General features: G+C 42.6%; 1 protein-coding gene across 1 annotated transcript; it reads right to left on the bottom strand.

Moving 5' to 3' along the window:
- Positions 1-2,709: 2,709 nt before the first annotated feature.
- ARPC3 (actin related protein 2/3 complex subunit 3) lies at positions 2,710-13,791 on the bottom strand. The gene is made up of 7 exons (XM_038373237.2): positions 13,614-13,791; positions 12,075-12,174; positions 9,706-9,782; positions 9,334-9,402; positions 6,704-6,830; positions 4,198-4,292; positions 2,710-2,982 (listed from the first exon to the last, which is right to left on the bottom strand). Exons 1-7 carry the CDS (start codon positions 13,617-13,619, stop codon positions 2,920-2,922), a joined length of 537 nt encoding a protein of 178 aa, XP_038229165.1. The 5' UTR covers positions 13,620-13,791; the 3' UTR covers positions 2,710-2,919.
- Between the last annotated feature and the right edge of the window lie 3,281 nt (positions 13,792-17,072).

Below are 17,072 nucleotides of genomic sequence, written 5' to 3'. Positions count from 1 at the left end.
CTTTTGCTCCATTGTGGTCTCCCGTGCTTTTTGTACACTTAATAAAGACAAACAGTTCAATATGATCAACCTTATTATGTTCCTTCTGTAGCCACAACTCCCTCTGAAGTCAATGGGGACACGAGCCGGATCTGTAAGGAATGCAGGATTAATATATCGCAAAAAGAAAAGGAGGACTTGTGGCACCTTAGAGACTAACAAATTTATTAGAGCATAAGCTTTCGTGAGCTACAGCTCACTGCATCCGATGAAGTGAGCTGTAGCTCACGAAAGCTTATGCTCTAATAAATTTGTTAGTCTCTAAGGTGCCACAAGTACTCCTTTTCTTTTTGCGAATACAGACTAACACGGCTGCTACTCTGAAACCTAGGATTAATATATGCTACACTTGGATCGGAGATGAAGAAGTTGTTAAAGCAACATGTTCATTTTACTCAATGTATGGGGGAAATGAATTCGATGTTACCACATAAGAAAAGGACAATTCTGTAGGAGAACAGCTTAGGTGCAGGCATCTCAGATGGTACTACAAAAAATATAAAAGGGTTTATTTCTTTAAAAATGAAGCATGCTTTTCATAATACTCTAACAACAGTATTTTCAAGTTTTTGTATTTCTTCCCTTTATACAGTATGGGCTTGATCCTGCAGTCCTTAGATGAACAATCTCATCACTCAGGATGAGATTTAGGATTAATGCTGAGAGGATCCTGAGACTCTATTAAGGCCTTGCTCCTCAAGCTACAGGTTTAAAAACTGTTTCTTTGTTGGCTCTTTTTAAATAAATATTCAGGAGAACATCTCTTCTCCTCCGCTTGGAACTAAATTGTTGGGCCTGACCCACCTTATAGGCAGAGCAGCTAAGTTTTGCACAGCTTCAGGTTTGACTTTCATATTTAGGGGTGGGACAGCTCCAGTCAGGCCAATGTGGTCATGCATGGGGGGACAACTTCCATGCCTGCCTAAGGCTCGCAGTTTGGGGGGCAACGCTCCTCCCTTCCCCCCAGACTGCACCCATGATTTCACACTAGTGCAGCGGTTCTCAAACTTCACTGCATCGTGACCTGCTTCTGACAACAAAAATTACTACACAATCCCAGGAGAGGGGACCGAAGACTGAGCCCGCCTGAGCCCTGCCACCCCAGGAAGGGGGCGGGGGAGAAAGGAGAAGGACATGTAACCTTAGCCTGGGTGATGCGGCTCAGGCTTCAGCCCTGCAGCCCAGGGCCAACACCAGCCTTGGCGACCCCAGTTTGAGGTCCTGACCCAGTTTGAGAACCCCTGCACCTAGTGTGAACAAGTCTCATGTTCCATACGTACACAGTTGAACCAGGAACTTATGCACCCACCTCTAGCCCTCAGAAGCAGTGGGAGGGCAGAGGAGAGCCAAGGAGATTGAATTGAACCTAGGGTGGTCTGAGGGGGTAGGAGTGTCAGGAGATCGTGAAGCAGACTCCTCTACTGTGCTCCTGTTTCTCATATCATTCTCTCCCTGTCCCCTTCCGAATTCCCTTTCCAACCTATGCCTGTGTCCCAACCTTTCAGCTCCTTGTGCTGTACCCTCACCTTTCCATAACCTGTCCCCCATTCTCTGTCCCTCACTGTTCCTTCCAGTAGGATACCAAATGTACTCAGCCAGCCAACTCCTCCCCACCACCCAGATACCCCATGCTAAGCTTGGAGACCTGCAATTCTTTTGCCACAGCAGCACCCTGGTGGCAAAGAGGAGATCCTTTGAGAGTGGAGGGGATTTCCTGCAGCCCTGCCTGATGTGGGGCATTCCAACAGAGATGGAGGAAGGGGCCTGTGTATATTGAAGAGGGGAGGGGAACTGAGAGAGAGACAACACGTGGCTGCCATGTAAAATGTCCCTTTAACATCAAATCGAATTTCACATCTACATCACCAGTTACCATAATGCACCTTTCTAGTCACTGTGACAGCTTGCAGTCCATATTAGAATTACACCTTGTTCCACAGGGTGATATTATAGACACAGTAATCATCCTAGCAACATATTACCATTTTTTACTTAGGCAAAAGTCTCATTGAAGGGAGTGTAGCCTGAACAAACTTCAGGATCAGGCCCCATGTATCTTTAATTTTGTTTCCAATCAAGAAGAGAGACTTCTCAATGCAAGGCTGGCATTCTAGAGTGAGAGGTAGCATGGACTGGTGCCTAAGGTACTGGACTAGAATGCAGGGTGACATTCTGGCCTCATTCCCTGGAGTCAGGATTTCATCCTGGGATTCTACTTCCTGCTCCACTACGGACTTCCTACATGACCTTGGGCAAGTCACTTCACCCACCTGTGCTTCTTTCCCCTCTTACCCCATAGGCGTCTTGTCTATTTACATTGTGAGCTTTTCAGGCCAGAGAACATTTCTGACTATGAGTCTGTACAGTGCCTAGCATAATGGAGCCCCCGTCTCCATTAGGGTCTCTAGGCACTACTGCTATATAAATAAAGCGTTGATTTTTGTTAAAGCTATCACCACTTGAAATATAAGCTAAGTTTATTGATACAGTAAAATTCACTGTACTTTACAATACAGCATGAGTGGCCTATTGTCCAGGGACATAGATATCAGTACTCTATCCAGTAGAGTACTTAGATGCTCCTTTACACATCTCTCTTTACGCTTAAGTCAAATCCTATTTTATACGTACCCTCAAATAAATAAAGCAGCGTTGATCTGAAACAGCATGTTAGAAATAATTTTTTATTAAGCACCAGCTTAACATCATTTGCGTACAGTATTCAAATGGCTTTCTGTTCCATCTTCCCCTGGAGATTGACAGCTTTTCCTCATAAGCACTTATTCCTCCTTGGTATAAAATGTATATGAAACAAAGGCAAAATATTTTATACATCTTACAGTCAAAATGTTAAGCATTTTGCAGCATCTCATTGCTTCTTCATTGCCCAGGTCCTGACAGACTCTTATTCATGAACTGCCTCTTCACGAAGCAGATCCACCACTAAGGGAAAGAAATACAGTGGGATCAGAAGATATACTGTAGCAATTTCCAGGAAGACATCTGAGGCAAAACAAAATAGGATTTAAAACCAACTCAGATGTAATGGACCTGATCCTGCATTAGTTGCACATCCAATTTTCTCCACTGGCTTCGACTGGAATTTTAGGTGTGCAAGGAAGGCAGGATTAGACCCAAAGTGTGGATTAAGTCAAGACACTGTAGTATAAGGTTGCAGTATCAGCCTCATAGTTAAGGCTGAGGTGATCATTCCAATCTAAACTTTTACTTTCCATTGCTTATAAAAAAAAGCAGATTAAGAGTCTCATTCTTGATCTCAGTCCAACCTTTTTTACAAAAATTTAAGTAGTCATTTCAGTCACTTCTGAATTAAGTGAACATAAAAAAACCCCACACAAGATCTACTTTAAAAATTTATTCTCTTGCACTTGACTCAAAAGCAGATGAACTCAAGACTGTGGATATGGCATGTGGCTGAGTCCTCAGTGACTTGTAGGCACTAATTCTAAAAAATAAATTGGCTTAATAATTGTAAAGTTACTCTTGCTTATGTGCAAATGTCTACCTAGCCAGTCAGGAACTGATGTATCAATTAGCTATTTTTGCTACTCATATCTGCAGCAAAGGGCTTTCCCAAATAGGAGTGATCACATCAGACCCACTTCAATGATGCTGAGTATTCTAAACACCTGCTGAATTCAATGCAAGGAATTGAGTGTTCTCAGCTCCCAGGAGGTGCTCACCATAGGCTTGGACCAACAAGCGGGAACCGTTACAGCCCTGCTCTTTAACAGGATGCCTCTACCTATGCAGCCTAAATGGCATTTGCTGCCATATCACATTACAAATGTTTGTCTAAATCGCTTTTCACTATTCCGCTATCCCTTTAAGTCTCAGGATTCTTGCTTGACAGGTTCTCCCCCATCTCCCCCTGTTGTTTTTCCTTTTCCCCCCTTGTTGCCCTACCGCATTCCATGCCACAGACAAGCATTCCATAACTATCCTTTCTACTCCTTCATCTACACCTGACACACCTTTTAAATAGCAAACCAAGCCATGTTTGACATGATTTACTACGTTATTTCTGGGGTTAACATTTTGAAGAAGGAGCATGCCTCAAGCATCCACCAGTCAGAAAAGAAAAACAGCCTGTAATTGGGATAAATAATCACCCAGTCATTGAGAACGGCATCTTACCTTGCTAGGCTTGTCACTTTGGGGATCAAACACCTTTTCACAAAGCCTAAGACCTGTTTCTTGTCTCAGCTGTTGCAAGTAGGCCCTCATCACCTCTAAAACAGAGCATATACCAATACAGAGTGAAATACACAGGGTTAAAACCAGGTCAGATTCTATCCAGCCAACTGCCTCACTGTGTGACCTTAGGCAAATCACTTAGGTGTTGCGACATTGAGCGCTGTGATGCCTAACTTTCAGGTGCCGAGAAAACCACAGGAACAACACTGCAATCCAAAAAGCCCGTGTTAGGCGCCTAGCCTCCTCTACAGTGAATGGTCAGAGAAAGGAGTCTTAACAAATGTGATCCACAACAGCCACCATGCTAGGCAGGGAGCCACCTAAGCTAGCCAATGGGAGATACTGACCTGAAAGGTGTGTGCTAAACCCTGCCTCTCTCTCAGGTGCCTAAGTCTGGGATACAGGGTAGTACCTAGGTCTGCTAGCGATCCACAAACCAGTGGAAGATAGGCACTTGGTCACCTATGCTGCATGGAGGACCCAAAACAAGACAACCGGGGGGGGAGGACAGGGGGCGGCCAGAAACTTCCCCTATAACTTTTATTCTAGTGGTTAGAACGCTCATCTGAAAGGTGGCAGGTCCCTGTTCAAATTCCTTCTCCCCCTCAGAAAGAGGAGAGACTTCAACCACATCCTGGGTGAATACCCGCTCCACTAGGCCAAAGGTTATAAGGGAGGTCTTCCTTCTTCTCCTCCCTCAACCTCAGCTATTTTGTGTGAACTCGCCTGGAGGGCCTGATCCGGTACTGGTGCTCAGAGGCTGCCTACCAGATGGGGCCCCCATATCAGACACAGGCAGCTGAACGCCTATCTTTCCCAGCTGGTGAATTGCTCTGGGTCTGTGGCATCTGGATGCCTATCATGAGGCAGTAGTGTGTATGGCTGGAGAAAAAGAAAAAAAAAAAACACTTAGGGCAGATCTACACTTAAAATGCTGCAGTGGCATAGCTGTACCACTTCAGTGAAGATGCTACTATACCAACGGAAGAGCTTCTCATCTCTGCATAGGAGGTGCTAGCTATGTCAATGGGAGGAAGTGAAAACAGCGCTTTCTACACGTGGGGTTAAGTCAGTATAACTGTTGCTCAGGGGTGTGGATTTTTCACACCTCTGAGCGATACATTTATACTGATGTAAGTTGATAGAGCAGATGCAGCCTTAGGTGCTCAGTTTAGGGACCTATAAGGCTTGGTGGCAGCCAACTGGGAGTTTTATGGATTGCAGCAGTGCCTAAAAATGGGAGTTTTAGATGCCTAAGAACCTTTGTGTATCCCACACTTAGCCTCCCTCTTGCTCAGTTTTTCCTCTGCCACAAAATGGGATAACAGTATTTACCTATTCAAAAGACTGTTGGGAGACTTAATTCATTAGTGTCTGGAAAGTGCTTTGAGATCATCAGGTGAAAGTGTTACAGAAGTGCCATGTATTATTATTCCTCAAATGGTTTTAACTGCTCAGTTTGAGAGAGTTGAGAACATTTCTATGCATTGGAACTCATGTCAGTATTCTAGGAAAACATCTGTCTTCAAAAGTCAACGCAATAGTATGATTGCACCTTGTTTTTCTGTTGTTAATATGTATCCATTACAATTTTAATTGAAGATCACATATGAGATCTCTGTAAGCGTTTCCTTAGCTATAATCTGAATACTACCAATTATTGCTCTTCTGCTTTGCTTAGCTGTGTCAGAATCAAAATGCATAGAAAGGAGCATTGTGGATTTCCACATTTATAGTCACTCTGTGACTGCAAGAGTAAATTTGCTCAATTTACAAGTGAAAAAGGTAACTCAGCCTGGGATCTTTCTGGTTCATGCATTAGCAGTAAAGATTTTACAGGTTATGTCCAGCCTGCAATTACACCTCTGCACGTCTATGGTCTTCTGTGGGACTGTCCAAGCATAAGAGTCACAAGGTCGGTGAAGTAGTATCTTTTATTGGACCAACTTCTGTTGGCAAGAAAGACAAGCTTTCAAGATTACCCAGACCTGAAGAACAGCTCTCTTTAAGTTTGAAAGCTTGTCTCTCTCACTAAAAGATGTTGGTCCAATAGAAGATATTACCTCACCCGCCTTGTTGCTCTAATATCTTGGGACCAACATGGCTACAACAACACTGCGTACAAGCATAAGAGCAGAATTTGGCCCTATAAATGAAACTAAGCTAGCTATTCACCATTGATAGAGCTAGAAGAGGGTCCAGCTCCCTCCTTCTTAGCTCTGTTGGCTGTAGAGAGCTAGTAGAAGTGAAAAGTAGACACAGCCTGTTTTTGTTCCTGAAGTCAGCAGACTTGAATCCAGGTACACACAGGAGACAGAACCATCAATTAAGAAGGTGCTGTTTTACATAGTCATTTTGCTGGCCTTAGCCACAAAATTAATCCAGGCTGTGAACTGCAGGCCAAAGCATGGCTTTAAGAGACACTTTTGGCTACTTTTACTCTTACCGTCCTCCTGTTTGTTGCCAGGTTTGGCATAGAGGGCATTGAGTGGAAAGCCCGGCTCTCCGGGGATTGGGAAGTTAGTGATTCCTAATGTGTACATTTCCTTCTCTCCTTGGCCTTTCGAATTACACTGGAAGAACCAAACAAGAGAGATCATTCACAAAACAAAAACAAAACACACACAAGCTGGTGCAGCCGAAATGTTATACTGATACATATCAGGGCTTCCCTGGTAGGAGAAAGTACTGAGGAGTCCTTCTGTATCTATCTAATTAAATGAGAAAGGTCTGTATAGAGTATAGAGCCCCCGTACATTTGCTTCTATATAAGAGGCTTTCTGGAATATCTGTGGCTATGGCAGTTGGGACTGATGATTGATCTACATGCAGTTTTTGGTGAGGGGGTTTGGATTTTTTTGTGTTTTGTTTTAAACACTAACATAGTTATACCTGTACAACCCCTACTCCTGGGGGAATTCTGCTGCACTGCGCATGCAGAGAATTCATGTCCCCCACAGATTTCTTTGCTTTCCCACAGAAAAATGATTTTTTGATGGGGAAGCAAAGGGAAGCCACAAAAGCAGTAATGCAACCCTCCCTAGCAGTATGTTTTGGGTGCCCAGGGCAGTTGGCAGAAAGGTAAATCACTGTGGGGCAGGAGGTGAGACTGGGGAAGACCCAGCTGGTGGCTCCTATCCTGCGCCAGGCTCAGCTGCTAGTCCTGGCTGGGCTCGGGAGGACAGGACTTCCTCTTCCCCTGCATGGCATCTAGGACTGGGTCAGACCCACCCCAAGAATTCTCCCCAGGCTGCAGGAAGCTCTGCAAACACCCCACCCATCGCTCTTCAGCTACAGGGGGAGGGATCACTGTATGGGGAGCTGTTTTCCCATCCGCCCAACCCCTGTGCATTCAGACCCCTCATACCCAAACCCTTCTGCTGAGCCTCACACACCCAGAACCCCCCCGCCAAGCCCCATTCCCCCTGCACCTGGACTATCCCGACGAGCCACCCACACCTGGATCCCCACTCCTCTGATCCCCAACCAGTTGCAGCTGGATCCCCGCCCCACTCCCCCAACATCTGGACCCCCCACTGAACCTCCCACACCCAGACCTCCTTGCCAAGCTCTATCCCCCCAACACCCAGACCTTGCCCCACTAAGCCCCAACCACCTTCACCTGGACCCCCCTGCAGAGTCCCATAACTGTTGCACCCAGAACCCCCACAACAAACCACTGTGCATCCAGATCACCTCCTGCACCCAGATTGCCCCACACAGAACCCTCTCAACCCACACATGGATGCCCCCACACTTGGATCCTGCCAGGCTGAGCCTGCCTGCCCACACCTGGTGCACCTGGCATGGAGGGGCAGGGCCCTTGAGTGTTTCTGGGGCAGGCCCGGTCCTTGCGCTGTCAGGGTTGGGTGCAGCCTTACTGCTGAGTCATGTCCCAGGTGGGGAGCTACAAAGTGATCTCCTACCTCTGTGCAGCCAGTGTCCTGCGTGCCCCAATACCATGCTGGAGCATCCACATTTATTTGACAAATAAAATTTGCAGAATTTTTAAATATTTTAAAATATGCGCAGAATTTTTATTTTTTTGGTGCAGAATGCCCTCAGGAGTAAACCCATAGTGTGGACATGTTATACTGGGATAAAGGTGCCTTATACCAGTATAGCTTATTTCCCTTCCTGTATAGGACCAGCTATACTGGAGTAAGCACCTTTATACCAGTATACCTGGGTCCACACTTGGGCGTTTGAACCCCTTTAGCTGTAGTGGTATAGTTAAAACAGTACAACTTGTGTGCATAGACAAGCCTTAAAATGTAATAAAGTAGCCAAATTCTTCTTCAGACATGAATGCACAAACCCCACCAGCTTCAATAGTATTGTACATAGATATAATCAAAGGCCAAATGGGACACGCAGTAGGAAGAGAAAGTTAAAGAACCTAGAGATGTAAGCAAGGGAAAGTTTACAGTGATCTTGAATTGGATGCTTTCAGATTTGAGGAGTGGGTGGGAAGCAGATGATGGAAAAGCTGGTAGCAGCTGATGACTAACAGTGACTAACAGTGATAGGTGGGGAGGGACAGAAAGAGGCAAGAAGCAGAGAGCCAGAAAGATGAAGATTATACAGTACTTCATGCTGCCTTTCATCCTGGAAAAAGGGGGTGAGGAAAGAATTTTTAAAAAATAAAATAAAGGTTTACAATGGAAATGCTGACAGGAGTTAAAACCATAGCAGTGCTGGCAGGGCCTGCTATAAACATACTGTCCAGGTGAGATTATTACAGATCCAAGAATTATCAACAGTACTGGGGGATGGAGGGCCAGGGAACAGTCAGAGGAGCACAGTGCTGGGTGTCAGAAATTCCTGCCACTCTCTCACTATGGCCTTGGGCATGTCACTTACCCCTTTTTACAGAGAGGTTAAAACTTACCCGCATCAGAAATAGAGTGCGAGGGCCCATGTTGTATAGTGCTTTGAAGCATTATGTTCTAAACCCCACCATTTTTGCCTATCTGGGTTTCCACACTGCCTGGGCAAATTAGCAGAAGTGGCACATTTTTGTTGCCATTTATTGTATTTTCTTCCTTCAGCTTAAATTCAACTACATTTTATTACCTTTTGCAGCTTTTTTAAGCATTCGGAAATGTAGAGAGTTATGTAGATCAAGGTTCTGTCAGCCTCATTCTGCAAAATAAAAGGAAGCAGAAGCCACAGCCGTTTGTCAGCAGCTATAAAACGATCCCATGTTGAGCCTGTGGCCTCTCACAATAGAGACGCGCTGACAACACAGGAGACACATTTACCTTACTTAAAAATAGTTTTAACTAGAAAAATGGTTTCTTTCATTATATACTACATACAAAATATACAAATTCTCAGAAACTTTAAGCTTATTGCAGTGAAGTAGTTCTACATTTCAGCAGGGTACCAGACTCCAATAACTATTCTGTGCACAGAGTTTTAATATCTTAAATCATCATTTCTCACCTTAATTTCATAATTCTTGAAGAAGACATTTGCTTTGAAGTAGTAGATGGCTTCATCTATTATATCTGTGTCCTTTGCTAGCAAGAAAGGTAGGAAACGGGAAAATTAGGCAGCAGTTAAAGATAACATCACTAGCCATTAAAGATGGAAACAGATGAGCAATATTTGCTGAGACCTACAGCAAATAATACCACTATCTTTCATTTCACTCATTTGCAAAAAACAATCATTCTTACAAAAAACAAAGCCACAGTGGTTTCGTGCCACTTCCCAGCAAAGATTTAATAGGAAAGTAAGTGCTGTGGTAATATCCCATATGACCATGGCCTCACTACTTGCACACAGCAGCATGTAGTACAGGACACTTACTGTAAGATGAAGTATCAATGAATTCAAACTATACACTTGTCAAAATAAATTTTACAATCAAGCAGTTTTGATATTTTTACAATCATAATGGGCTCCATTATGGGCAATAATCCAGTGATTCTCAATAGGTCTCCAAGTCATTAGTGGGAAATAATGAGGGTTCTGTTGTCATTTAAATACCTTTTGAGACCAGTTCTGGAAAAAATAAACTCCTCTGAAATACAACAGAAAATTAAAAAAAAAAAACCCTCACTTTCCTCTTTAAAAATGCACAGAGCAAATGATCTCACAACATTACATTCTGCAGGCTCTGGGTTTCCTTAATAGAGCTGTAGAATCATCTGAATTGACATGCATCCAATGAAGTGAGCTGTAGCTCACGAAAGCTTATGCTCAAATAAATTTGTTAGTCTCTAAGGTGCCACAAGTACTCCTTTTCTTTTTGCGGATACAGACTAACACGGCTGCTACTCTGAAACCTGAATCGAGATGTTTTCCCATTTCAAATTCAAATGTTGTAATGCTGCCTGGTGGTCATGAGACATTGTGAAAGACTTTACAGGAGGAAAAATATTGAAGCAGTATCCAATTATTATAACAGGCTCCAGGTAATGCCCCACCACCATTTTAAAACCTACTGAAACCCACAGTTCTGAATCTTGATGGCTGCATGATGCAGCAGGAAATAGCCTGAAAATAGTGAATTTAGGCTTAATTTAAAAAAAACAAAAAATAACCACCAAAAACAAGAGAATCATGGAATGTAATTAAAACTACAAAAGGGTTTCCTTAGTGCTTATAAGCTTATGCACTCTGGAGGCATTAAAAAGAAAACAAATCAAATGTGTTCACCATTGAAGGTAACACCAGGAAGATACCACATTATTATTTATTATGGTAACATCTGGAAGCCCCAGTCAAGATCAGGGCAAATGTTTGATCACATCACGTTGTTCACTCTGCTTGCGTGTTATACCCCTTTCCCCTGCCCTTCATCTGTCCTGTCTGTTTAGACTGCAAACTCTTGGGACTGTGGATTCGGTGTTTGTGTCTAGCACTATGGGACCCTGATCTTGGCTGGTTCCTAGACACTACTGTAATAAACACGATTAACAATAATGGCTCCATTCCACTAGATGTTGTGTAAATGCATATGAAAATATGGTCCCTGATTCAAAAAGCTTACACACTAAGACCCTAATCCCACCATTGGGTCTGTGCAGGCAGACCTTTGCACATATTGGGATGCTAATTAAAGTCAATGGGACTCCACATGCATGCATGTGCATACAATTACAGAACTGGTGTCTGATTGCAAGTGACATATGAAGACCCAAGATGATAAAATGCCTAACAGAAGCAAGGGCTAAAGACAGAATATTATTTGGAGCTGGATAAAGCAACTCCCAGAGGCGGAAGGAGGGGAAACCAAGATGGAGTGAAAAGAAAAAACGCAATTCAGAAGCAATAAAGCTACAAATAATTTTGTACAAGAGTTACAGAAAGGGGAGAATTTCACAAGACAGTATTGAGCAGAGTTTGAAATCAGCTTAACAAGCTGTTTTTACACAGCAATTGAGAGGGACACATCATAAAAATTGTATCAGAGGATTCCTCTTCCTGAAGAGGCGTTCAGAAGCTTGGATGGGGAAGGGTAAATTTTCCTTGTGCTGTGCTATTTATCTGGGAAAAGCAAACCCCAATGCAACTGCATCAACCACCATCTGAGAGCCATTTTCCTCCATCACCAGGAAGTGTCCCTGTTTCTAATCTGTCCCTTTTCTCCTCACTCTGAGGACTGGACACACACAAACAATTCAAAAGCCTCAGTTATATAATGTTTATACAACAGTCCTCTAACCATCTCCAGATCACCGATGTGAAATATTCATCAAAAAGATGCCTAATGCAGCATTTTAGACTGGCTTTGAATGGACTTCAAAATAAATAAATAAATGTGAATATGGAAATAGTGCTTTTAAAGAGTGTTGGGAACCTACTTTCCCTTGGAGCTGGTCCTTTGAACTGACTTCTAATGGGTAACAAAGCCATGTTCCCAATTAACTTGGTATCAGAGTCCATTAAAGCGGAGTGATAAGCCTGCAACAAAGAGGAAGGCTGATTGTGAGCGATAAAAAGAAAATAGGCATTTTTCTCCCCTGAAAGAACAAAGTTACACAAACTTCCCCCACATCTCCTCCAAATGACAGCTGTACAGTTTATCCAGTTACACAAGGTATGGTTGCTGGATCATTGTTAAGTCCATTGCTATTTTCTCACCTAGCTAATTAGGCCTAAGGAACATTCTGGGGGGAAAGCTCATACCATGGAACTGCCATAGGCATAGTCTCACCAGTGGCAATAATGGTGAATGCTATAATGTAGACCAGATGCATGGGTGTGTTTCATCACCATGTTGTCTAACTCAGGTCTAAATGACTGGGTGGTAAAAATGCTCATACCCTTCTCCATTTCCACTCCCAGTGAAGCTTTAACAGTGGATACTTTCCAAAAAAGTGTCAGTGCACACACCTTAAGAGTCATATTATACTTTGGTGCATAAGCTTTTTCTTGACAATTGCAATATGAGCCAATGCTGTATAAAGGAGGCTTATTTCAAAATATACATGCACTTAAAATACATGTTTAAGATACTCTAAAACCCCAATGCTTTGCTGTAGGGTTTTTAAATATTTTAATATCAAAATAAATTTTTCACTTATAATTTCCCTATCTTATGAAACAAGAAAATATTCTTGTTTAATTCTTGTTTAATTTAATTCTTGTATAATGCATCCGATGAAGTGAGCTGTAGCTCACAAAAGCTTATGCTCAAATAAATTTGTTAGTCTCTAAGGTGCCACAAGTTCTCCTTTTCTTTTTGCGAATACAGACTAACACGGCTGCTACTCTGAAACCCATGTAAAGAAAGTTACACAAGCTAAACTGGGGTGAAGTTGCAATGTAAAGGCCTCAATGATGCTACTGGCTCTTTGAGCACAGAAGACCCTTTCATCCGCAGAGAGACCCCACTTAAATCAGCAAGGGTCTGCCCACCCTATCTAATTGTAAAATCACAACCAAGTGATTTTGCATCCACAAGCCTACATGAAGCAAAATCCTTTGCAGGAGACACTGACCAATTAGTGCTGTGGGGTTTTCGATGTCACTGACTATTGCCATAAAAGGAAGTTCCCCTTTTTTTCCCCCCAGTAGAGGTGACACTTCCCACAGCAGCTGCTATAGTTTCACTCAGCTTCTTCCTATTTCTGAACAGAGACAGAAACCCAGACATGTTGTTACATTTAATAATCAACCTGATTCCTTTAAACCCCACTGGGCTGCAGATTGCGAAGGGGGAAGAAGCAAAGAGGCCCAATTTATCACCCCGCGGCCTAGCACCCCATAGCCCTTTCCTGCCCTTCCCTGGCTGGCAGCAACTCAGAGCCACTGCCTGTTCTCAGTGGGCAGCAGGATGCAACACAAGCAAACAGCAGAAGCCGGTGCATTGTAGAACTGCACGCGCCTCTCTCCCTTACCGGCATTTTTGGTGGCGACAGTTCAGTTTCACAGGAGACAGAGCAGGAAGCTGCTTGAGCCAGCAATGCAGGGCTTGCAGAAGAGGCAGCGCTTCCTGTCCCACCCAGGCCTGCTGCAAGCAGGAAGTGACTGTGCGGAGGGCCAGAGATGGCCAGCAGGGGGAGTCAGAGCACTAAGAAGACACCTGAGCCTTTACAGGTAGAGACCTGTATGTGCCTACACACACCTAGGGCAGGATGCTTTTAACAGAGACCAATTTTCCCTTGGAGTCGCCATCAGAATTTTGTCACATGCACCTTCCCATCTGCTGGCCTGGCAAGTAAAAATCATCTTGAGTTCACAGTGACTCCGCTCCCGGAAGGGGCTCTGGCAAGATTCTCACATTCTAAATGCAATGGACCAAATTCTTCCCCGACGTAACATCACTGAAACGAACAGGCTTCAGACCACTGATCTCTGCTTGCGCTGCTCCAGATGGATTTGTTATTACCAGGGGCCTGCAAGCCTGGGAGTGAACTGAGCCCACAACATTTTAGAGACAGAGATTCAGAGAGGGCAGCTCCACCCGTGCAAAGCACAGCTCTCCTTGTCTGCACTAAGGTTTGCACTGTGCAGCTAAGTTGGTTCCTCACTGCTGATTGCTGAATTCAAAGTACAGACATGTATAGACTGTGGCCCCAGTCCTGCATCAGCTCCAAATAGAAGCAAAAAGTCCTGCCCCAAAATCATGAGATTGACTCAAAAATCATGATTTTTTTAAAATAACATTTAGTGCTTTTAGAAAAGGAGTACTTGTGGCACCTTAGAGACTAACATTTATTAGAGCATAAGCTTTCGTGAGCTACAGCTCACTTCATCGGATGCATTCTCTAAGGTGCCTCGAGTACTCCTTTTCTTTTTGCGAATACAGACTAACATGGCTGCTACTCCGAAACCTGTCATTTAGTGCTTTTGCTTTCCTTTTGGATTTTGAGATCAGAAGGTTCAGCTTTTCTCCACAATCATGATGGTTAGAAACTTGCTTTTAAAAAAATGGAAGTTGGGATTCTTGCAATCACTTAACTCCAGGAGCTGGGGTATTAAGAAAAACACCAAGTATCATAAAAAGAAAAGGAGTACTTGTGGCACCTTAGAGACTAACAAATTTATTAGAGCATAAACTTTCGTGAGCTACAGCTCACTTCATCGGATGCAGACTAACACGGCTGCTACTCTGAAACCTACCAAGTATCATGAGAATCATGATAAAATCCTGAGAGCTGGCACCATTGTGGACACAAAGCCCCACTTGTGAGAATCCCAGTGCCAGATCAGGGCCTAGATCCCTGCCTGAATGTTTCATTTTTTCTAATAGAAACCCAAAGGGGAAAGATGCATCAATGGTACTTTCTCTTTTACTTATCAAGAGAACAAATATGTTCTTTGAAGACATTACTCTCTTAAAACCAATGCAGAAATGGCACATCTTCAGGGTATTGTTTGAGACCAGGTTTTGTAGAAATGATTTCAATTTTCTAGCAACGTTTTGTTTCCCTGCTTTTATTTGTTCCTGTTTGAACCACTCTGTGCAATCCTTAACCAGCCACCAACCACTACCCATATTTTTTTTCTTTTTGAAGTGCCGTTCCCCCTGCAATGATGCCACCCCCACAGAAGACTTGAGGGGGCTGCACTCTCCCCCCAGACACAGAAGATTTGCTCCTCAGATTCACCCCACCATTACCAGATTTGTCCCCCTTTGGACTTTCCCTGCAAGCCTGCTCTTGCTATCACCATTTTAGACAGATTCCTTGTTTGAAAGCAGAGGGCAGATCAACAACCAGATAAATTTATGGCTTTATTTTACCAAACTGAGAACAACCCCACAGACGGAGAGTAAATTATACCAGCTGATGTAAAAAAACAAACCTAGAAACTATGCTCAGCTGGTACTATACACTCAGGCTTATGTAGTTAAAATATCCACAGGCCTCACAGCTGCTCAGCCTTAAGTGTGAAACCCATTTCTTTGATTTGGCTTTTCCTTAGGGAGGTATTCTCACACACAACCACATATAAACTAATCACAATACTTCTACAGATTGGGAAGGGAGACATTGTTTTCTCTCTATTGAAATAAATGAGTGATGGTCTGATATTATGGTGATAGGGACCATGATCAGTGCCTAGATACATACATTCTCAAATGTTAGGCATTTAATGAATGCAAAGCTCTATTAGAAAGTATTTGTACTTCACTGATTCAAACTTCCAGGGAGATGTTCATCTCAGTGGTTTAGAAATTCTGCGCATCAATACGTTTCTATACCATTTTCCTTTATAGTAAAGTGCTGTATTTCTCACCAAGGAATCCGTGGAGAAGATAGTGATTTAACACTTGTATCAAACTGAGCACATCTATGACATGCTCACTAGGTTCAAGAATAGAGATTTTAAATTCTATTGCAATCCTTTGAAAAGGCAAATTAAAAATACAGTCTTCAGCCAAAATATTTTTCTTGGTCCAGCTTTTAACATGATACAGATGAGTCGGGCATTTATTCAAAAAATAAATCTACTTCATGCCTCATCAAAAGTCTCTGCAAGCAATCTAGTTTCTTAAGATTAAAGAAAAGGGTGCTTTATGGGGACTTTGTCAGGTGTTTACATGTGATCAGCAGAAAAACCTAAGCAGAAACACAGATGAATATAAATATGGTGTTTAATTAGATGATCTAATCATCTCTTAAGGAAAGTGACAGAAAGCTCATCATTTGAGCCATTTAGAACTCCAGAAGTAGATATTGAGACATAGTCACAAGATATGATCCAAATACAATCCTAAATTAAAGCATTAAACAATTATTTCCATAAAGATGTCCATTCATTTGTAAGTATTTGTGATTAAAAACATATGATGTGCAATGTTAATAAATGGATCACTACAAAGAATATAATTTAATAATGGTCACGTATAAAAAGCTAATAAATATTTGATAAGCCTATCAGTTAAATCCGAGAGTAGACTTGTATGACTTGCATACAATTAACACTTAGGGCCAAATCCTCCGAAGATACATGAGTAATTTACTCATGAGATGTCAGTAGGACTGCTTCCATATGCATGAAGTTACTCAAGGGTAAATATGCATACAGGATTTTATGTCTGTACAAAAGCACCAAAGTTTTATTATATAAGTTTACTACAAGTACCACTGAAATATGAATTATCTATGGAGAAAAACATTAGACACAATACAGTTGCCCTCTGAAATTATTATTGGTAAATAATATGGACAACCCTGTACAACTCTTGGCAATTTTAATCTAATTTAGAAATGCTTTTCTTTTTTAAGTGGGCATCACTGTGTTTAAGTTTTTATCAGCAGAAAAGTTACTTTAAGTAGCACGAGAGGATTTTATTTTTTTCCTGTTCATGGAATCTTAGCTGGAGTAGGTTGTCTGAAAGCACATAACAT

Source organism: Dermochelys coriacea, chromosome 15 (assembly GCF_009764565.3).
Source record: "Dermochelys coriacea isolate rDerCor1 chromosome 15, rDerCor1.pri.v4, whole genome shotgun sequence".
In the NCBI taxonomy this organism is placed as follows: Eukaryota; Metazoa; Chordata; order Testudines; family Dermochelyidae; genus Dermochelys; species Dermochelys coriacea.
This window is presented reverse-complemented; position numbering and strand designations above follow the sequence as displayed.